Raw genomic sequence first — 23,205 nt, 5'->3', positions numbered from 1 at the left:
TGGCCAAATCTTTAGGCGCCCATAAATTGATGGAGCAGAACAAATGTGACCGGGGCGCCGCCGGTGGCCGTGATTAGACAACTCCGAATGTCCCATTCCGACCGCAAACGAATGGCCAAAGTCAGAGGAGCAAGGCACGTAGGCGGAAAAGGCGAAAGTTCATCAATGTCACGTGCTGAAGCTGGAGCCCCGTGCTCCCCAACAATTTGTTAGCCAACCACAAGTGCATGCTGCAATAAGCCGACTAAGGGGCCTGGCCATTTTTTGTTCAGTTTTGCCTCCATTTTGGCATAAATTAATCCGCGTCGGCATCGATGCGTTGGATTTGTGTTTCGCCTGCTGGCAGAGATTGCTCCACGCTCGACAGGATTGGGTATGGGTGGGCCGCTTGGCTGGTAGCCTGGATGGCTGGTTGCCTGGTTGTTTGGTTGGCTGGTTGGGTGCATCTTTTAGCCAGCTTTGCACAAATAAATTGGCCAGGCGAAATTTATTGCATCAGCGCTGCCAAATGCCGTTGCAGAGTCCGCATTTGTTATATAAACTGATAGAGGGCGTTCGCTTTCAATCAATATTATTGTGGTATAACCATTTTTCATGTCTTTTGCCCATCCTTTCACCCACCCACCCAATCTGCGCCTTGAACATTTTAGCTTTTGGATCCCCCTCTCACACTTTTTCGTACTTTTCCTGGCTTTTGCAGATTGTGCCTGCGCGAATACTGCATCGAGGTACTGCGCTCCGCTTACAACACGCTGGTGAGGCAGGTGCGTCGGGTGCTGGAACGGAACGCCGGATCGTCGAGTCACGATGACTCCTATCTATTGTGGGCCATACGATTTTTCATGGAGTTCAATCGTTTGAGTGGTCTACAATTGCAGTTAGTCAGGTGAGTGGCATTCAAGTGCTGGCACTTGCAATCGAACTGGGTACATTTATAAACTATTTAAGTCACACAATTTTGTATCGGTATTTTAATGAACTTCTTACAGTATTATATTAAGTAGACTTAAGCATCATCATCTTTGGCATCACTGACATATGATTTCCGTTTGGCAATGTCATTGCGTAAGAGATTTCTGGAAATTGTGCGATTTGCCCCAGATATTCAACTGGATGCCGCCTAACGTGTTCAAATTAATTGCCTCCAAGTTTCAAAGGATACACAGACGAGTTTTCACAAGTGATATGCTGATGGTGATGATGATGCTGATGAATGAGCTCTGCTTTCAGTGGCTCCATGAAGCGCTGACCTCGTCCTCCGGCCAAGTCAGCAGATATGCAAATCTCCGGCGCACAAACTACACTGCCAAACCGCCTCCATCAAGGCTTTTAATCAAATTACTTCGCAACACTCTTCAGATGAAGGAAATTCCCCTAAACTTTTATTTCGGTGGCCACTCACAATTTGAACATTTTTCCTCAAAGAGGACAACACACTGCTGCTGAAATTTAAAACGCAGCAGCTGTGCAGGAGAAACTGAGAAGTTCAACAAGTGCCTTGCCATTTAAATTAATTGCAAACTAGTCTAAACTATTTATTCACATGTAAGAAAGTTAAAACTGCATCGAACTGCAATTGGCAGTAGGATTTTCGAGTTTAACTTGACTCTACTTTTCTAGATTTTAGTAGATTCTCCAAAGTAACCACAACTTTAAAATTCAATTTTCTTTTATTTGTTTATAGCTTATACTCGTACTGCAAGCGCTTGCGATAAACTTTAAATTGATTTCGTTGAAATGTTTTCGACAGCAAATAAGCTGCGAATACTTATTTATCTGTCGAAAGGACAATCCATCATCTGAGCTGTTGAAGTGTGAAAAGTAGAGACCGCTTATAAGGGGTATTTTCAATGTTTTCCATTTGTTGTTATTCTTTTTCCTCTTTTTTTTATTTACAAGAAAAGGGGAAAGTGCGCAGCAAATAAACTTTAGTGTGATGACAATTTCCATTTTGCTCTTAGCACTTTGCCCGAAAATGTTCAAGCAGAGTGTCAATGGGAAATCTAAAGCATTTTCCCAGCATTTCCCGCAAGAATTTTTTCTGCGGTCACCACACAATTTGTGTGTCATTCCTTGGTGGCCTGACATCAGCGTTTCGTCACTAGAGTTTTATTGCATTACTTTTTGGCGGGGGACAACAAGCACATGTACAAATCAAAGTCATGACGCCAATTGTTGACCCACCAAACTTGACCACTTTACAGCCACTGCAAGTTCCACTCCTCCATAAAGTTCTTAGCCAAAGTTGTCAAAGGAACTATACTGATATCGTGATTTTTAGACACTAGAAATAAAATAGTTATGAAGTGAAGACCATATATGATACATATTATAATCGTTTTATATCCATAAAAGAATTTAGAAAAGAGGGGCTATTTGTAGTAGAACATTTTAATTACGATAAAATAACATTATTATATTAATTTGATAATATACTTTGCCAGGAAGCTCTGTTGTTCAGTGTATATGTCCCCCCATGTCGGTATTTCTGGCGTTGTGTTGTTGCTTTCATTCTTGTCCAGCATGCTGTTAATAAAATTTTGCGTTCTTTATGCTGTCATCCGGCTGACGTTGCTCCTCCTCCGGATGCGGATCCGGCTCCTGCTCCGTTTTAGTCTCTTTCGCTGGCTGTGTGGTGGGAAATTTCTTTAAAATTGTTTTGGTTACTTTCAAATTAGTTTCTGAATGACAACAATGAAGCTTTGCAAAAATGTTGTCATTCCGTTGGCGCAAAGTTTTCCCAGACCCTACCCTTTTTTCCCCTTTTCCGCCGCTTGGCGACGACTCCCTCGCACTATTCTAAGTTGCTTGGTTCTTCTAGTGGAGCTCCCGACTCTTGGAACTGCGGCTCCTGCTCCCTTATTCATTTTCAGCAATGTCCCTCCGCCCTATATCAGAGTTTTTCGTCTCATTTTTGCACTTATATATAGTAAGCATTCTATGTACAATATATATACTAGCCGACCATAAAACTTTCTGTTTATTTCCTCAAATGCAATTTGACGCTGCCTCCGCACCGCCCTGAACTTTCTTTATCGTCTGCCATTTTCTAGTGATTTTGCACTATATAAAGCATGGCATTGCTGTAATGTATGGGCTTTCCGATGGGCAAACTTTTCCAGCAGCCAGCAACCCGAAAAAAAGTGAAATTGAGTTTGTCATTTTGTTTATGCGAGTACACGTACACAGCATTGATACAGAAATCAATCGCTGAAGTCTGCGAATGATCAGGAATTTGCAAAAGTACAAGGATCCCCTCTATAAGGCACAAATTTGATTAATGAAATCATAAAATCGAGCACTAAGAAACTTATTATCTTTTGAAAATGGATAACCAGGTTATTGATTTCCAAGAGTGGTCAGAATATGCAAATGATATTTTAATACAATTACAAATATTAAGTGGTGAAATATTTTGAAGGCCTTTGTTTAGCTCGCAATATTTTTGCCACTTGGAACTTAAATTTTTTAAACCATTCTGTATGAGTGCAGCCAGTTGAAGCCCAAATCTCAATTATTTTATTTGCTTTGCACAGTTTCTCGTAAAAAGTTTGTGCATCAATCAGTGTTTTTCCGTTTGTTCCCTTTGCCACATTATCGTGCTGCTGTTCATTGCACTTTTATTGATTTTATAATTTATTTATTTAGGTTCCTATTGCTGCTGCTGCCGCACATCTGTAATTAATTTGTTTTTAATGCCTCTTCAAATGCTCTCGACGTTGTCGCAGAACTTTAATGGTGGTTGCCGCCGACGTTGCGCTGCTAATTTCGCCCAAGTTGCAGGCAAATGCTGCAGCCACCGGAAGTGGGCGGCTTAGTGGGGCGTGGTTGGGCGGTGGTTGGCCACTGGGAGACGTGCGGCATGTCAACGCCCAGTGGTCCCCGCATCCTTGGGGGGTGGAAAGGACAAGCAAAACTTAGGCTGGCTGGCGCTCAATTCTAGCGCTACTTAAAAATTAATTTTGTTAATGAGTTTTTCGCTCTGGCAGTTGCAAGTGGCAGACGGCAAGCTGCTTACCTGTTTTGCTGCTCCATGCTGCCAACTTGGGCCAACTTTAATGCAGAATTCTACTACTTAAATATGCACTCAAACACAACGATTCACACCATACACGATGCGCTGTGCACTGAAAACAAATAGTGGGATTAGTTACTAGGCGCGAAAGATAGCCTTAAATTGCACTCATCATTACTATAAAGCTCTTTAGTGTTACACTAGCTTATTTAAATAGTTATATTTTATTCAATTGTTATATAAATATGTATCCATATGATCTTGCTGTGTACACGAGTGTTATGTAACTCTGTTGGCTTTTTCCATTTCATTCGCAGCGAATCGTTGAGCGTGCAATGCTTCCACTGGGTCCTGACGCGCATGCAACATGACATGGACATGATTGTGAGCGACAAGAAACAGGCGCGTCTCTGGGCCAAGCGACTGCATGTAGCGCTTTTGGTAAGTCTTCTCCGTTCCAGCTCCAGGTCCTGCCTCATCCTTGCATCCTGATCCCGGTGGCCACCTAAGCCGGGCGTACAGTGTGTGTGCGGGTCTGTTGTTGTTTGCTTTGGCGCTGTAAGTGCACTTTTGGGGGCACTCTTATGCCGCTCGACGATTGCCTTGGATTAAGCTGGGTGCCTGGCTCTTGGCACTGGGCTCCCAGTACTCAAGCCAAGCTCCATGCATCCTTTAAGCTCGCCGGAATGATGGGGAAACTTCAAATGAACAGCGAGCTTTGCCGGGGATTAGCTAGAAATGTCTGGCACAAAAGGTTTCCTTGATCTTTCTTCTGAAGATAAAAGGTTAATTCCACACCAATTAGATAGATCAAAAGTGGGAATCATAGTGGCAAGAAGCATATTATTCGGTATTAAAGATAGTCGGAAACTAACAGCTTCATTACCATCAACCAGACACAAACACTTAGGTCAAAGCCCAACTGATTCCCCGTTCACACCAAGGATATTGGGACTGGCCACAAGTAATGAAGGGCGTTTATAATTACACACATGTGTGTTGAGTCTCCTTGTGGCAGTCAGTTCGTCAGGCTCATTACAATGCGCCACACACCATCTCTGGACCCTGCCTCGCCACTTTGCAATCAAGAGCTCCAACGTCTGTCAAGTTAATGCTTACCAATTTTTTAATTAAAGACATTCCGGGAATTGCTCCAAAGCCTGCTGGCACTGCAGAAGCTAAAGGATGACAACAACGCGCGAGCCCTTTTCGATATGTTATTGAACAACGTGTGCTATGTCCTGGAGTATCGGGAGACGGTGCTGCATTTGTTAATGAACTACAATGAGGCGCACAGCACAAAGTGAGTACCCGAGCGAATAACCATTCCAACTATGCACACACATTCCGATTGAAAATAACTTGCCCTTCCGGCCATGGTAAAACCCTTGTACCCACTACCAAATACCCACTACCATACCCATCACGAACTGAATTTGGAAACCATCTACCGGCCTGGCTGCATTTCTGATAGATAACGGCCACGACCCCGTGGCATCTGGAAATAAGCAAGCCAAACACACATCCTCTAATGGGATTACTACGAGCACTCGATGTAGTGGCACTGCCCCCACCGAAATATGCACTGCAGGCTGTCAGGATATCGCCGCTTCTGCCAGGATCTCTCGCCCCGACAATCAGGCATTGTTTGTCTTGGCGGCATGCCTTTGTCTTGAGTCCTGCTCTGTTTGCTCGGCTATTTGCACAGATGTCTGCTGGGTCGCCAAAGCTCACTATTAGTGCTGGCAAACTAGTGGTTTCCGCTTTCAGTGCAGTAAAATCTCTATGGGAATTAAAAATGACGCCATAAGATAATCTTAATTGTGTCCATTTTAATTGGGAAGTGTGATAGCTAAGTTTCTATACTTATCTAGTGGGTCTTAAAACGTCAGTGGTAAATTTCTATGGCTATCAATTGCATTTAAATACATTTTTAATATTGTTTCATTATACTTTATGACCTATTTCCATATAAGCCAGCTTATTGATTTATTTACTTGCAAGTAATTATAGAAAGTTACAGTTTTTTGCCCATTTTTAGCTGTCCTTGAGTGGACATCACTATCCCCGAATAGAGTTCAGTGAATGTGGTTTGCTTATAAGCGCGTGTGTTCCCCCAAAAGCCGGCATCCTCAAATGAACTAGTTGCACATTCCTCGCGAGGCGGCGATGGGAGTTGGCTAAAAGCTTAATTGATTTTACAAGCATGTGCTGTATGCGTGCCCTGGCATAAAAATTATGCCATTTCCCACAAGCCAAACCATGTTTTTCAGTGTTTTTATTTGAGGGCAAATCGTGCACCTTGGCTGCATCCTAATTGCCGAGTTAACACCGCGTACTCCGCACGATAGCTGCTGAATCGAGATTATTTCAATCGAAACGTGCGCCACAGTGCGGCTACTTGATAAATCGCTGCAGAACATTGAATATAGTGCAGCTCCAACAGATTCAGCACGATTTTTTCGATTTACTCGCAGGTGTAGAGTGATTTAAACTCATTACCTACATTTGATCGAGTTCATCTGGCAGATTGGGTTCATTGACACAGAATAAACATGATATACACGTATTTATTTCCAGCAATTGGTTAGGGACCAAAGAATATAATGGTACTTTTGCATTTCTCGGTGCATGCTTGCTTTTAAAAACTCTTCTAAAAAAAAATAAATGCATATGCATTGGCAAACCCTTTATAAATGAAACCCACTGCGCAATCCATTTATATAATTGCGATTTTTTAGTCCCGAACATGAAGAGTTAGACTCACTTGAATATTTCTAAATGGCTGCACAAATTCGCCTGTCAAACAAACTCGACTCCGAGTGCTCTGTGTCGAGTGATACCTGCAATAAATGCCTGAAAATTTATTTCTGTGTCACAGACTCCGTGACAGTGGCAAAAAGATACCATGGGTCGGCAAAGTTTCCTAGCCTGTCGGTCTGCATTTAATTTAATTATCTATCTCTAAGATATAAGAACCTTTTCTACAAAAGTTCTGAGTACACATTTCTTTAAGCTCAGAATTCACTTTAATTATAAGTTTTCACAGAGAATATTTCATGATCGTTATCTTTATGAAAGTTTAAATTTCTTGGAATTTTTGATAGACGTAAGGTGCTTTGCTGGAAAAATAAATCAAGTATATTTCGTATTATTAAATAAATTCTACTTTGGTCTCCAAATTGATTTGTGAATAAAAAACCAAAATACCGAAAAAGCAAACCTTGCCTCCAGCGCTTAAAATTATTGTTTATATTTCATTATTATGTGTCATTTTAAATACCTTTGCAACCAGCAGATGTTTTTATATTCATTGGTTTGTTGTTTTCTTTGCTGAAGTGTTAGATAATGGCATTTTAAATTTTGATTAACGTACAAAAATATGGTATTCTACATAAACAAACATAATCCCTTAAGCTGTACATATGTTTTCAACCCGATTCAACCAAATTAAGTCAATAAATAAAAGTATAAATATATATATATATATATTCAGCAGCTAGCATAGTACTTTAAGTTTCATAATCGAATCATAGTACGTTCCACTGTATCTGATGACACATAAACAGATAAACAAATTGTTGTGTGCCTGTTGGGTTTTACTGTCGACTATCAACGCATCACATCAGCCAGTTGGATGGGTCCTAGTTAGTCGGTCTGAGCAGAGTCTGTTGGTTGGGGCACTGGCAATTTCAAAGCTTTGACTAAATTAATTTAGCGCGCAAACATGAAATTGACAGAGATTCGCCGGGGAGAGATGGCTTGGTTCAGGAAACTCGTTGCGATGCCAGATACAATACGCAGATACAGATACAGATACATTTACTCAACTCGCGTGTAGCTGCAGCTGTGGGTTGTTGCTGGGCCAGCAACTGTGTGGCTTAATTGGAGCATGATTAATGCGGAGCCAGTTGAAAATAGTTGGTTTATACAATTTCATCGATTAAACATTAAGTTGAACAGCTTTCAATTAGGCAGGCCAATTGGCAATCATGTAAATTTCGCTGCCTTTTGAACTGCAATCAGTGTTTTGAGTGTCTGACAGATTAAAGATTTTTCGGTGTCAAGATGAATAATTTATGACCCCGCCAGGCTGCCACGTATCCGCTATCTCGCAGATTAATGCCACCCAGTTTACCGACGATTTGCAGGATCTGAGTAGTGCTGCCTCGACTTAATCAACAAAGATAGGAAAATCTACCAAACTTAAACCATAAAAATTATTCATTCATGTAATAGATCCAAAATTTGTGTACACACTTCGTTTGAAATGTAAAAAAATTAAGGAAAAAGTGGTAATCGAATTTTTGTGAGCAAATCTGGCCTTTAAGTGGCACAAAGTATCTACAAAATGACCAGAACGGCAACACTAGCGTTGAGCTGCAATTGACGCCCCATCAGTCATTGTTGTTGTGGCTGTCATAATTAATAATATTTTCATTATAAACGTCTTATGCCAACAACAAGAACGGAAACAACTGCCCCCCAAATAGTCGGTCCATCTGTGGGTGTTTTGGGCGCAATTACATTTTATCATTTATTCAACATGCGCTCAGGCTCGGCGCGAAGACAATCCCCATCTTCCTGTTCTCCGATCCCCTATCCCCAACCCCTGAACCCAGAGTACTTCTGAGCTCGGACCAGCCCCAAAAACACCCAAGTGTTCTAATTAATTCTGTATGCTCAACCTGCTGCTGCTTGAATTTCTTCATCCCATTTTCCCTGGCATTTTGCGGCTGTTGGCGTCCATTTAATCAGCGTAAACGCGAATATCAAATCAGGCGCAACAACAACAGCGGCACAGGCGAAGGTAGCCAGAAGTTACAAAACCGCGTGCATACAAATTAATTATAAATAATTTATTAACGATTTATCTTTGTCCTTCTGCCAGGCTTCGCTGGTCACATGTGCTTGAGATTGAGTATGTGTGCAGAGAAACAAAAGGGGATAGTCGAAAATCCTTAAAGATCCTTTTCAATTAAGAAGTTCCTTCTAGAGTGTATAATATTATCTTTATTTACATAATCACAATAATGATAAAAATCTATGTGTTAAAACCAAATTTTCAAGTTTAATCTTTTTCTGCCAGTGTAGAATCTAAATAGGAGTGGAAATAAATGGGTGGGGTTGACTCGATTTGCACCTGCGCATCATTAGGGCGGTGTAGGTGGGCAATCGATTTGGATCCGCTTGTAAAATGGTTTGTGGCATGCAAGATGTTGTGCAACTATCAAACCGCCCACCCGCCTATTCGCTGCGGTTACTTGGCGTTGTGGTCAGGTGGCACCAGCATCCACATCCACATCCGCATCCGTATCTGCAGCAGCAGAACCACCACTACCACCACCACCATTTTCTTCCGCCAATGGCAGTGTTGCTAAAATGTCTGATGAGAAAGGAGCCAAATGTAGGCTTTATAGAACACATGCTTATAAATCTATGAACATTAAATTCTATATAAATTCTAAAAAATGTAGTCCAATGTTTATTTACCTTAATGTGAAGTTTCTATCCTATTGGATCATTCTCTATTACCCCATTTAACTGATCAATAGGGATATTATTAGATCCGGGGCTCCTTTGACATTTGGATCCACTTGATTTGCAGGCAAGTTCACCTTTGATTTATATAATTGAAATATTTATTGGGTCCCTTACTAGCTGAATTGACAACCCTAGTTAGTAGTCACAGCCATCACAGTCCGCAGCTACCAGCAGTTTTTGCACCTCGCCTGCTATTAATGCGGCCACCACGGACATCTTTGCGGTAACATGGCCGTCATCGTGGCTGCGCTTGATTCATTTCACATTTCAGTTATCATCAAATGCGCACCACACGCTACCCGCAAACAGGACAGAAGCTTCGATCTGGATACGGAATACGGAATAGGGGGACATGGGCGAACACATAGCACCACTCAAATTTCAAATCCACGTGCACCACACCACACGACACCACACTCCCTGCCCAATCCCAATCCCCATCACCATCCCATTCCCAATCCCAATCCTTGCAGTCAACTGAGCGCCTTTATCATCAATTGCCAGTGCCCCCTTGGATTCCTCCTGCTGTCAGTTGTGGTCACTGCTGACAGTTCTTGATCAATACAAATGGCCAAATATCTTGGAATTGGCTGGTGATTGCTAACTGGTTTCTATTCATCGGCTGCTTTATGCGGCTGTTGAAACTGGCTTGTTTAGCTCCATTATAGACGTGTAATTTATTGGACTCCTAATTGCGTAGAGCAACTCGGGTTGCATTGTCAGGGCCAAAGTATAGGATTTGATTGGTCTACTATCATATTCTACCCATTACAATAAAATTATATACCAAGAATGATTTTTAATATATTGTAAAAAAGAAACACAACAAACATATTGATACGTACAACTTATCTAATGACTTCAGCTTTTTAAACCACTATGAGATGTTTGGCACATATCAACTAGGAAAGGAACCTACTGTTTGGTCCATGAGTATTGACTTCGCTGAAACATGCTTTTGATTTTTTTTGAACCTCGCAGAACTACGCGTGCTTTTGAATTATTTGCCTGTTTAATTTCGCTTAATGTCTATCCGTTTACGCCGTCAATTCCTACAGGAATCCGGCGGGTCACTGAATGCCGGATAACCACTTTCATTACAAATTCATTTCCCCGGTCGCCGGCTCCCGACTCCCGACTCCCGTCTGCCGACTCCCATGATCAGCTCGCCAGCTGCGTTGTGGCACATTGACCGCATTCGAAAACGTCGATGATGCTGGATGCTCCTGCAGCGAGGCTCCCGTGGGGCATTAAAATTCGCAATGAATTTGCATAAATTTTTCGGCGGCAACGCTGTGACCTTTTTGGGAACACTTCACCATTTTCATCACCAACGCAATGTTGCCAATTTTATGGACCTGGGATCTGGCAATTAGAGTGGTGGACGTTGAAGAACTTTAATATGCATTCCTTTCACGTTGGGAAACGAGGGAGAACTCTATAGTCCAGTTCCTTGATGAAACTATATCTCATTGTAAATCCTGTAAATATCTCATTTCCATATATAGGTAATCTCAAACAATAATATTCAGAAATATACCTTTCAATAGCAATCGACGTGCATTGCGTCATTCTTATCATTGGCTAGCAAATCTGCTCTCTATTATGGTCCGCCTACTTTGCATACGCTTCCTGTTTGGAATTGTCCTTTTCGGTGACTCGCGCGATTTTCATTATTCAAATGGCAATCAATCATTTTAACAAATTGACGTGCACAATGACGTTGGCTTTTATTTTTTGGGTACGGGTTGCCTAAAAACAAAGCGGACAGCTGATTTTGGCAGTTTGGCGGCTGTCTTCTGCCGCGTTTTCCTTTTTTTTTCTTTTCCAATTTTGTTGGCTGCCTTTTCACATTTTGAGGGTAATTTGCTAATTGGAGGCGTCATCGGCTTCGACAGAAAAGGCAACGCCACATCATCACTCAGCCCAAAATCGAGTTGGGTTAGTTAGTCAGTCATGGCGGGGAACTTTTCGTCCTGGCCGATGAGTGGGCCGAATGGCATTGGGCGGTGCAGCATTTGGCCCTTTTTAATGTAGTCGATGATATTCAATAAGTATTTTTGGGCCGGTCGAAAGGTTATTGATGTTGGACTTTGATTTATTCCTACGAACATTCTCGTAAAAGTATAAGAATGACTGTCAATGAATTTATTTCATTTCTAATGCATGCATATCAAATGAAAATATTTTAGAGCAATGAATGCGTTCATTTGTTATGGATATTTATCAATCAATTTAAATTTACTGCATTAGATATATAAATTGCAACATAAATCATATAAATTTATCAAATATCTGAAAATGTTCAAACTGTGTTGAGAATCTATTAAAACTAAAATATGAGTGTGCCAAACCATTTAACTGGTGGTCTTCCCACCTTATGGTAACACCAAAATTTATTAATTACTCAGTGTGTGGCATGAACATAAATATTTATTTATAAATTGAATTCAACCCCAATGAAATTCAGTTGAAAAAATTAAGTATTTGTCACATTTAATTGAATTGAAGCAATGTGGCATGCATTTTTCATATAGATACGGGGCCAACATGCAACAAAATTCAATTTGGATACGTGTGCACACATATAATAAAGAATTTAATTACAATATATATTCATTTCGTTAACTAACCTCTGCACTCCAACTCCACAGGGTTTTCCTGCGCGATGTGGTGGAAACGGCCAACGTTTTCATTAAAATGATGGAGCGCTTCTGCCAGGACTCAGTGGTGGTGCAGGACAAGAAGCGAGGTGGTGGCGCCTCCCGAAAGAAGAAGCAGGCGGCGACCAAGTCCAAGCCACCAGCTGCACCACAGCCCACAGAGGTAAGACCAAGATGAAAAATAAAATAAAGTAGTCAGTTGAAGTTTTTCACGCCCACGGGGGAAAGGTTAAGTTTTGATTTTCGAGTAACTTAGCTTTAATTTAAAAATAATTACGAACATTTTCGTAAATTTCCTGCTGGAAGTCAACATCAATCTGCCCTTTATATAGACTCTGTTTAATGTTTTATAAATAAATGGCCGCATTAAATAACTTTATTTAAGCCTGCTGGTCAGCACCCGCTGTGCAGGCCATAAAATACACCCTAAATTGCCAATAAAATTTAAAACGAATTGCAAACAGAGGCAAAGAAAGGGACCATACACAAAAAACAATTGTCGTCTATGCTCTGACCGTTGAAGATTTATGTGCTTGATCGTGAAATTTAATTGACTGAAAATATGGAAAAAAAAGAAAGTACAGAAAATGTATAGAAGCTTGTCCCAGCAACGATTCTATTTCATTCAATTTTAACGACTGCGGCTTTTGTGTATTTTCTACTTCGTGTGTGCGTATTATTTTCATGGTGCACAACTGCATGCGACCTTAGTTAACGCACCCGCAAACTACTTCATTCTCTCACTCGCGGAAAATGTGGAAAACTTTCGCCAGTCGGTCCACCAGGTTTCCGTTGTTTTTCCGCTGCTTTGACCCTTTTCAAAAAGCTCAGTTCTGCATTTAGTTCTTGTTATTTTTTCAACTTACGATGGGATAAAGGTTGGAAGACTGTAATTGCGTTAGTTAACATTTATTTGAATTTAAGGTGTTTTAATTGCTATGGTCCTTAAAACATATCATTATCAATACCATTGACAGATTTTAAGAACTATTAGGTTAGGTACTACACACCATAGTCTCATTTCTCTTAATGGAATGCCAATATTTGCTAAAGTAAGCTGAGCAAACTTTGTAAGAGTATCTTGAAGTCGCATATTTTCCTAGGCACCCAGAGCCCATTGTATTCCTAACCATCTTTTGTTTTTGCACACTTTGTCGCGTTGGGAAAACGACGCACCACTGAGCGTGATTTCCGGGCAGGGGAAACTGGCCTCTGGAGTTTTCCACAACAGTTTGCAACTGCATACTGCGAGGGCTGGCCATTTTTGTGGCCCGCGATTTGGTCCTTTTGGCCGGGAGGTGCACGTAGGGCAAGGATATGGGAATTTTTACACGAAGGTCGTGGCTGACGTGAACAAGATTAATTTTATTTTTTTTGCAACAACCTTCAATTGTGTTAATTTCTGACATATTTATTTGCATAGCTGCGGTCGCGTAGCTGTGCTATTGTTTTTGGGCCACGCACACGCGTTCAGCGCATCAATTTTTCAACAATTAATTTATAAATATTTGTCCTTGCCGCCGAGCGAAAAACATGACAATCGCCATGAGGAAACAAATATTTGCATGTTCCTCCCCTTTTGGCTTGAAAAAGTTAAGCGCGCGATAAACAAAAAAGATTCAATTGTGTAACGTGTAAAATAAGCATAAATTAAATGAATTTATATTAAAATTATGATAATAGTCAAGAGGTGTGATCTCCTCAACAATTTAGCAAGAATTTCGATGTCTGTAAAATGTCATAAAAGATTCAAATGCATATCCATTAAATTTTTTATTGTTTATTTAATGTATCAATACTTTTTGAAATTATATTTTTTTTTACTTATTAGATTGATTTAAAAAATAATTGAGAAGAAAAACTTTGCCGTAATCCACGTCCTTGTATTTAGGCGGACATCGACCATTGATTTACAATTAATATGCATTGTTAACAGGTCGTAAATGTGCAAAAAATGAGAGAACAATGGTTTAAATGTGTTTCTTTTTTTGCAAACAGCAAATTACAATTCATAGCTGTTGCCAGTCTTTAAACTTTCAATAATTTAATTGAAATCATAGAAACTGTAATGTAAATGATGTTTGGATATAACTATTAAACTGCTTTTTCGTTCTCTAAAACATTAAGTTATGCTTTGTAAGTGATCAAACGTAATCAATATGCCTGACAGCGATTTTATAAAATCTAGCTCCAATTATAGAAAATCATTTTATAGCCATTTTATTTCCAACATATTTTTAAATTTCATTTAAATGCTCACTTTGTATTTGGTTTTTTTTCTGTCACTACCAAATGGCTGACAAGGATTATTAGATATTGGGTTATAATTACCACTGCCTGTGGTATAATTAATTCTGCTGCTCCGATATTTACGTAACGACTAATTTCCCTCTTTGATTATCCATTTGCAAACAATGTCGAATCATAAATAATTTATTAATGCATAATTGCAGGAAGAATTGTCGAGCAAATGGGCTGAACTGGCAACGGAAGTGTGCAGCCTGCTGTCCACGGAATTGGAAATGCCGGAGGATGAGCAGCCCATGCCCTTCGATGCCGCATCCGAGAAATCCATTGATGATCAGCGGTGAGTTAGTTGCAACTATTTTTATTCCTTCCTTCCTATCCTCCTTCCTTGTACCCCATCTGAACCCCTGAACTGAACCTATTATTACCAGTTCGATTTCCAGTGGCACAACGTGTCCTTATTATGTTTCTTGGTCTTTCCCCACTTTCAGCGAGGATTGCATGATTCGCATAAATAAACTGCTCCGTTCCGAGAAACTGGACCAGGCCATCGGCCTTCTTCGTGCCGCCAGGTGAGTTGAAAATGCTATCCCGGTTGCTAGGGCTCCAGACGTAATGCCTTTGTAAATCCCGCTTTTTAATAACTTGACATTGACCGAGCCAAGGAAAAGGTACGAAAGCAATTCGCATAATAAATTAACTCTAGTCAAAAATGGGCAAAAAAAAAAAAAAAAATCCGCTTGGTCGTCCTGTGTCCTTTAATGCAACTTCACTGGCATTTATCGAATTTTATTTTCATCCTGTTTATTTTTCATATCCTTTCTCTGCGCTCTTGCACGATGCCTTTCGCTGCCCTGCGTTGCTCTTAAATTAAATAGTTTTTATTTATTGTTAAGGCAGAGCACGCTGGCACCCCGGTAACTACAGATAATGGCAGTGCCCGGAATTCCTTGTCCCTGCTCCCTGCTCTCCCCTTTTTGCCCCCACAGATAATAAGAAGAGACCTCGCGCTGTCCTGTGCATTTCGCACAGACAATTTCTCGGTGCGCGGTTTTTTGTCCCAGCCGCCTGCAATTTTTCAGTCAACAAACCGCAGAGTTGGCAAGGTGAGGTTGGTGGCTGGTGGATGGATCCAGGTCAGAGGACCTCCTCTGCGCCTTTCAATTTAATTGCCCGCTCAATTATGTAAAGCCCATTGAAGACGCGCTCAAGAAATGTTTATTGTTTGCTCGGGGAAAATTGCGTGAAAATAATTTATCTTTTTCGCGTCAACATTTAAATAGGGCCGTGCCGACAGCACCCGCACAGAAACATCAGCAGATGTCGCCGGGTGTCAAAGGCTAGTCGGTTGTACTGTGCTGTGCCAGAGCAATCGAAAACGTGGCTTAAATATTTCCAAGTCATTTAATTACAACCTCATTAAAATTTTCCACCTGCTGCCTGCCTGCCTGCCTGTTGGTTCTGGTCGGAGGAGCCGTGTCTCAAAGGAATCCAATCGATGGCATCTGCAAATAGGAGGAGACCGAGATGCTGGAGGCACCAGCTCCTACTCTTCGCTCTGTGCAAATTGATTGGATATATTCGAGGAAAGTGTTGCCAGTGAGATGGCTCCATACTGTGTGTGTGTGTTTGTAGAGGCTTTCTCGAAATTTATGTACATTTTAATTGTTGCCAACGAAAATTGTTGCATTAAAATGAATACAATTTTTGCTGTGCCACTCGGCTGCTGCAGTGGCAGCTTAAAAAGGTCTAGACGCTTTTTGTGCTAATAAATTAAAATGCGATATGCATATAGAGCACTACCGAAGCTTGCATCCACCGCCTACCGCCTACCGCCCACTGCTCACGCCCCCGACCACGCCCCCACGGGAACCCACTCCTTTGTCTGGGCATTGTCTGGAACTTTTTTGTGCCCCGTTGCCTAGCACTTTTTGCCACTCACTTTATATCGCATACCCTGCAAAGGAGTCCCACTAATTGGATTTATTTTTGCTTCATATCAAAGAATGCTAGATCGTAGATAAGTTTGCATTTTACCATTGACATAATGTAATCCGCACTATAAAAAGTTGTGTTGTTGTCTACAATCTTTTGGAATGTTTTAGATTGATTAGTTGAGCCTTATAACTAGACGTTGAATATACAGCTAACTTATTGTTACTTCCAATTGCACATTTATAATTTTCTAAAAATTATACTAGTGTGTCATAGCGCCAGTTTATTAATCTTTAACTACATATATGGTGTCGTATCCATTGAGAATGCCAAGCATGAGGGTATATTATACATTTTAGATGCCTCTGTTTCTCTTTTCACTCTTGGCCATGAGGACGCTTTTGGGTAAGCAAAATATTGAAAACAAACTGGAGTTTGTGGGCCCGACATGCAGACATTCGTAATTTGGGTCTGGTGTGGCATGTGTGTAAGTGCATTGAGGATGATGTGTGCGCCGGGGTGTGTGAGTGTGTGTCTGTCCAGAATTTTTAAATACTTGCCAAGTCACACTATTAGGGGTTTTTTCATTTAAGTTGAGCGAGAGGCAAAAGAGGAAAAATTTGTAGCTTTTCTGGGTTTTCCTGCTCCGGCTGCTTTGGCTTTCGCCGGCGTTGGCTTAATGGGTGCCCAGAAATGTGTGCTTGGAAAAAAGCAAACTTTTAAGTGAAGTAAATGCGCAAAATGTTTATTCAAACTTCACTTTGGCTGCAACTTTCAGAATCCCCCTCCCCATTCCACCTCCTCTCCCTTCATCCATGCTGCCCCGCCCACTTTGGCCGCCTTTTAACTAAGCTTATTTAAGCGTCTGCTGATGCGCTTATTTAGCATAGCAACGGCAAGCTTCGCTTTCGCCTTTTATTTCGCCTTTGCACATTTCTTGTTAATTTTGTTGACTGGAAATAAAGAGTATTTTCAGCTTTTAAGTTGGTGTCCAAACTCATAGTGTTTAGTGGTGAAAATAACCCATTTAGAGATTCAAAGATCACACAACATATATTCAATAAAATACGGACTAAAAAATAATATCAAGCTGTAAATAAAATTAAATAATTTTTTATTAAACGTATTTATTCAAATGCAAATTGTTTTGGTCTAAAAATGTTTGCATTTTAATCTAATAGCTATGCTATCCATTTTTAATTGTCCATCAGGGGACATTTCTTCTCTTTGCTAATACTCGAAATTAAAATTGTATGCTGCTTTGGAAAATTTCAAACATTTCATTATGCCATATTATAAATTTAATCACAGAGTTTTTGGTAAAAACACCTGGAATTTGAGCCGACTTAATCCATTGCGTTGGCCAGAATATCGATTCATAATTAATCCAGTTTCATTCAATGTGATTAAAAATGTTTTGCCTCTTGCATCAGGAACTATTTTCATTGAAATAAATAGTTTATCTGCTGGCGCGCACAGCTCAACAATATTGAATATAATCGAACTAAAAAGCCAAAAGCCCCAAACCGCTGGCCCGATGGCTTTCATAGATTTTTCATGGTCCATAATTAACCAATATTCGCCCCTGACCAGCATAGTGGCTCACTAAAAACCGCTAATTATCGCCACGCCACATCGCTGTAAAAGTTGCACGCAAAATATTGTCGCATAACTTTTAAATGAGGGCAGGCAAATGTTGATCCAAAACCCAAAAATTCTGCCCACCCCACCCATGGATGGTTTTCTGTGGGCTCTGTTGCACATTGTCCTATCCCAATGGTGGCAACTAACGAGCACCGAAAATGAGACCCGCAGGATTGCAGGCATGGAACATAGAGCACATAGCGTATACGCCATGGAGGACGCAGGACAATATGCATGGGGGCGTGGCCATGGGCATGTCAGTCAATTTATTGGCTGGGCGACAGCGGGAAACATAAGTTGCACTATCGCCTACAAGCACGACCACAAATAAGCATAAATATGTCGCTTAGAGGGACTTACTCCACATTCCTTACCGACTGACTGCCTGCCTTCCACTGATATGGCCAAGAACCTCGCGCTTTCCACTGCCACAAGGTCGTTCAATAGCACTGTGAGAAAAAATATACAGTTTTGGGTGTCTGTAAAAGAGAAGAAGTTAATACAATTCATTGTATATTTTGTAAAGATATTTGTAAGATATTAAATTAGAAATTCAACTAATATTGAAAATTTTAACTTTGGTTTGTACATTTAAATGGCTTCTTCAAATTATTTATTTTATCGAGCTCCCATTTAAAAAAAATTTGTAAGTGCTCTAAAATGGCATGGAAAATATTTCAAAAATATCTGAATTGTTGAGCTTACATGTATAAAACGTTTAAGCTTTCCCGTCATTAAATATATAGTATGTTTTATATTTTAAATGATTTCTAGGCTAATTCGAGTGTCGTAACCAAGTTCTGCTCTATCTCTTTCTCGTTATGTTTTTGCTGTGCGTTGCATATTAAGCTGCTTTCAAATATTAAATTAACAGCGGCAACGTTGCGAAAAGCCTGCAACGTTGCATCATCACAGCAGTGGGAAGGGATTATATTGTGTGTGGCATCGAAAAAAGGGAAAGAAAGAAAGAAGGCAGGACGCACACAACATGTGAAATGTTGGGCAAGTGCAACGGGTGGTGTATCCTGACGCAATTTTAAACGCATCAATTTCAGTTTGCCGGGGCTAAAAGCGCCTCTATTTTTGCTTTTTGTTGGATGTGGGATGATAATAATAATACTATGGGCCTATTGTTGGAGCTAACATTTTTTTTGAATTTTTGTGGGAAATTGTTACCTAAAGCGAATTATTTTGTTAAGCTGGCAGCTTTCAGTGTGCTAGCTTTTATGTGTTTTGATTAGTTTGGAATGGAGAATTAAATGAAAATTGGCATTTACATGAAGTTCTAAAAGCTTGGTTGCGGATTGGATCAATAAATCAAAAAACTAGAAACCTGCTAGTCAAGCCGAAATCAAAGCAAATGGAAAGACCTATAATAACGAATAATCCAAACCAATTGAACATGGTGGCAAATGACAAAGCTTAAAAACTATATATTCAAATAAATAGATAGATGTAGTAAACTGTAATACGCGAACTTTCCTTTAAAACATTAAATTTATTTAGTCAAGCTTTAGTAAAGGTAACCCGTTTAATACATCAATTTCCGCTGCATTCCCAACTTTAATGAAATATATTTTTCTGCTTTTGTTCTAACGCATCCCTTGTTGTGTATTCCCCAGGGAAGTTTGGCCGGAGAACGAAGTGTTCGGTGCAATTTCCGCTGCACCGGAAGACGAGCTGCTGCTCCTGCGTGAGATTTTCATGTACAACATTACAACAGGTAAGTGGAAAAACCAAGAGAGAGTGGAAGAGCGAAATGCAGGCGAGGGACAGGACAACACCCATTGGCCACGATTTTAATTATTGTTTATTACTATGCATTATGGAAGAGCGTGCTGGCACAAACTTCTCCTGACCGTTGTTTTAATTAAAAATGAAAATCTGCCACTTGGCTTTTGCGTGTCATTTATCTTGCGCTGTCTGTTGCCTCGCCCAGCACCCTGCGTCCTTCGTCCTTAATCCTGCACATCGTAGTCCTGGGCAGTTGGGGCCACTTCCGGTGCAGCATTTTGCATCTCCAGTCTATAAATTTGCTAGCTGAAATAAGCCAAATTATAGCGCAACTTTCAGTGCTGTCTGTCGATGTATGTTTGTGTGTGCGCATGTCCTTGTTGCATTGTCTAAGTTTTTGCAGGCCCCGTTTGGCTTTTTGCCTTCTGGCCAAGAAGCCTCGTCCTTCGGACCGCCAAAGTTCGCTTAACAAATTATCCAACAGAAATTCTTGCGCTTCATTAAAAGTAAAAAATGAGGCAGCAAAGGACGAGCACTTCCACACCCCTTATCCTTATTCCTATATTTTCCTCGCTGTTTTCTGGCAGCTCTTCGCCATGCCGGACTAAATGAAAATATATTAAACGCGTAATTGTTTTATATTTTCTTGTTGGCCAAGTGCATTGGTTTGTGAAATTCCTGTTGTTGGGATTCGTTCAATTTGAGAGTCAGCCGAGCGTTGACAATTCGCTGCCCATTTCCCGTTCCTTGTCTGTTGTCTGCCAGGATATTTTGTTTACTCTTGACATGACTTTTCAATTTGCCCTTGGAGAACCTGAAATGCAAAAGCCGCGCAATTTTTGTTGAGACCTGTCTAATGGCTTTGGGATTTTGACAACCTATACCTATACCCTTATCCATATGTTGCACATTCGGGTTTATTTCGTTTGAATATATATGCATTTATGTTCATGTATCTTATCGCCTCACTGCAGTTCCGGCTTTCGTGCATTTTGCCTCGCAGAATTTGGAAGCTGCGGTGGCATGGAAAAGTTTTTGACAAGCGCTTTAAAACGCATCCATGGCTGACATTCTTATTTTTTTTTTGCTTTTTAATGAAATTTATACAATACAAGGACGCCAAAGATGTCGCTGCCAACGGAAAAGTTTTCAACTTTTGCTGCTCCGTGCAGTTAATCGAGATTTTTGTGTGCGAAAATTTATGATTTCCGCCGTGAAAGCAAACTTATATCAAGAGTTTTTGTGTGTTCGGTATATATCAGGTTTGGTCTTTAAACAAAGAGTTACGAGCCAGATGAACTACTTATTTAAGAAAAGTTCTTACGGCAATAAACTTAAAGTCTTTATTTATAAAAGAAAAAGGCATTGTTGGAGTTGTTGAACAAGAAATAGAGCTTGAAAAAGAAATACATGTCTCAATTTGAAAGAAATTTAAATATCGTAGGACTTTGGGGTAGTTAAAAGTCAGATACATTTGGATATTTGATACTAATAAGCAAACACCATTTTGTATATTTTTAAATTTTATTAGAGTGGAAACGCAATACCCCCACATAGTTTCGCTGCTCAAGGAATCCCTTTGTATGGTAAATTTAATAAAATTTCAATTTAAAGTAGCATACCCATATTCCCTTACAAATGGATTGAACAATGTCCGGACAATGCCCCTTTTTGGTTGTGGCTGTGTGTGTATGTGTGAGTGCGTGGGCGAGGTGCGCATCCATTTACTGTTTCGTCCGTGTCTGTGCCTTGGAGCGTCCATCCTGGCGTCCTGCCATCCTGCCATCCGTCCACGAGTCCACATGAAAGAGTCTCCGTTGGCGCTCAAACGCAGCGCTTAAAGCATTTGAAACCCTCTTTTGTGTCTGCGTCATCGGTTTTATTTTTTACCCCATCGATAGGGTTGAGCTCGTTAAGCTTCTGAACAAAAGCGTGACCCTTTCTAATAGCGACCATGGGATTTGATGGCCAGCTTAACGCCCGGCGGCCATCAATAGATTGATGTTCAGTTGACAGTTTTGCCGGCTGCAACAATATGCATTTTGCCAAGAGACATCAGACATATGTATACATATACCAAAAAATTCTGCCACAAATTTATATAAAAGCCCATGCTAATGCCCCAGCCATAAAAACCGAATCAGTCCCCAAAGTGGCCATTGAATGGTACTGTATGAGTGTCCCTCTCGCTTTTTGCCCTCGAACATTTTATTAATTACCGGCGACCGCAAACTTCATGTAGTAAACTCCCTGCCTGTGGTTTGGCTTTAATTAATAATTTTTTACGTGACATACCCATTGAATGGTGCATGTCGGCCATGAAATCAGCCACTAAAAATAAAAGTAAGCAGTTTTGTTGCACTGAGATCTTTCAAAAGCATAATTCATAATGTTGTCGCACTTATTGTTTGTTTTCTTAACCACAATCAAATTAATGTATCCAAATGAAGAAGTGGAAATATATGCAATGTATAAAATAACAAGATATTTTTCCTTTTTCTGCATTTAAATGCCATAATGATTGTAGATATCTTCATCGTAAGACTTTTACCATTTATTGACAATACAAATTACTTATTCATCCGTCTAACTGGGTATAATTGAGTTGATTCGAATCGTATCCCCCCCATTTAATTATTACACTTCATATTAAATTGGCTTTGTGCAAGAGTGCCGGACGATGGGCAAGACAAACAGCAAGTGCATTGACACTTTGCATAATTTATAACACTTGTCTGTGTGGGCTCTCGTACCTCTGGATGCATATGCGGTCCTTGTTTCAATTTCAAATTGAAATGCAAACTTAATTCCGGACGGCAAAAAGAGAAATACACATCGCAGGAGGTGTGAGAATGCTGCATGAGAGTCTGTTTGCTTAGTTAAATCTTAATCAAGTTGCTTCGTTGATTTCGATTTGTGGCGCGCATAATAAATGAGGAGTCCTTTGTCCCGCCGCTTCCGTATCCCCCTGGCAAAGCCAAATCAACGCCCAGGACTCGTACAAAAATAACACAAAAATCCACTCAAGTGTTAAAACAAGAATAAAAAAAAAAACAAAAAAAAAAAACAGAAAAAAGTGCCGAGCGCTAACGGGGACAGTGAATATATTTGTGTATATGTGTATTATTTCAAGTCCTGCCAAGTCTGTGCGCCAAGTCCTTAACTGATTTCCCAGCGCAAACAAGTTGGTCTCTCCAGTTGTCGTTGTTTTGGTCCTGCGTCCTGGATCCTGTGTCCTGTGTCCCCTGTCTTCTTCCGCTGCTGCCTTCCCCTCCTGCTGCTCCCCGCTCTTTGTCCCGCATAAAAATACAAAGTTTATGTTATGAACACAAATAAAAACAAAAGCACACAACAAAGCTCGCCCAAGAACAACAGAAAGTGCGCAAAAAAATACGAGCCAGGAAAGGAATAAAATACAATAAA

General features: G+C 40.4%; 1 protein-coding gene across 1 annotated transcript in view; it reads left to right on the top strand.

Moving 5' to 3' along the window:
* LOC6728259 (protein timeless homolog) overlaps window positions 1-23,205 on the top strand; it is a 67,588-nt gene that overhangs the window by 5,912 nt on the left and 38,471 nt on the right. Inside the window, exons 5-11 of the mRNA XM_016175225.3 lie at window positions 701-886; window positions 4,333-4,456; window positions 5,152-5,318; window positions 12,214-12,385; window positions 14,676-14,809; window positions 14,961-15,041; window positions 19,671-19,771. Of these exons, the coding sequence (XP_016034895.1) occupies window positions 701-886; window positions 4,333-4,456; window positions 5,152-5,318; window positions 12,214-12,385; window positions 14,676-14,809; window positions 14,961-15,041; window positions 19,671-19,771 (965 nt within the window). The remainder of the gene's footprint in view (window positions 1-700; window positions 887-4,332; window positions 4,457-5,151; window positions 5,319-12,213; window positions 12,386-14,675; window positions 14,810-14,960; window positions 15,042-19,670; window positions 19,772-23,205) is intronic.

The sequence above is a fragment of the Drosophila simulans genome, chromosome 3R (assembly GCF_016746395.2).
Source record: "Drosophila simulans strain w501 chromosome 3R, Prin_Dsim_3.1, whole genome shotgun sequence".
Taxonomy (NCBI): Eukaryota; Metazoa; Arthropoda; class Insecta; order Diptera; family Drosophilidae; genus Drosophila; species Drosophila simulans.
This window is presented reverse-complemented; position numbering and strand designations above follow the sequence as displayed.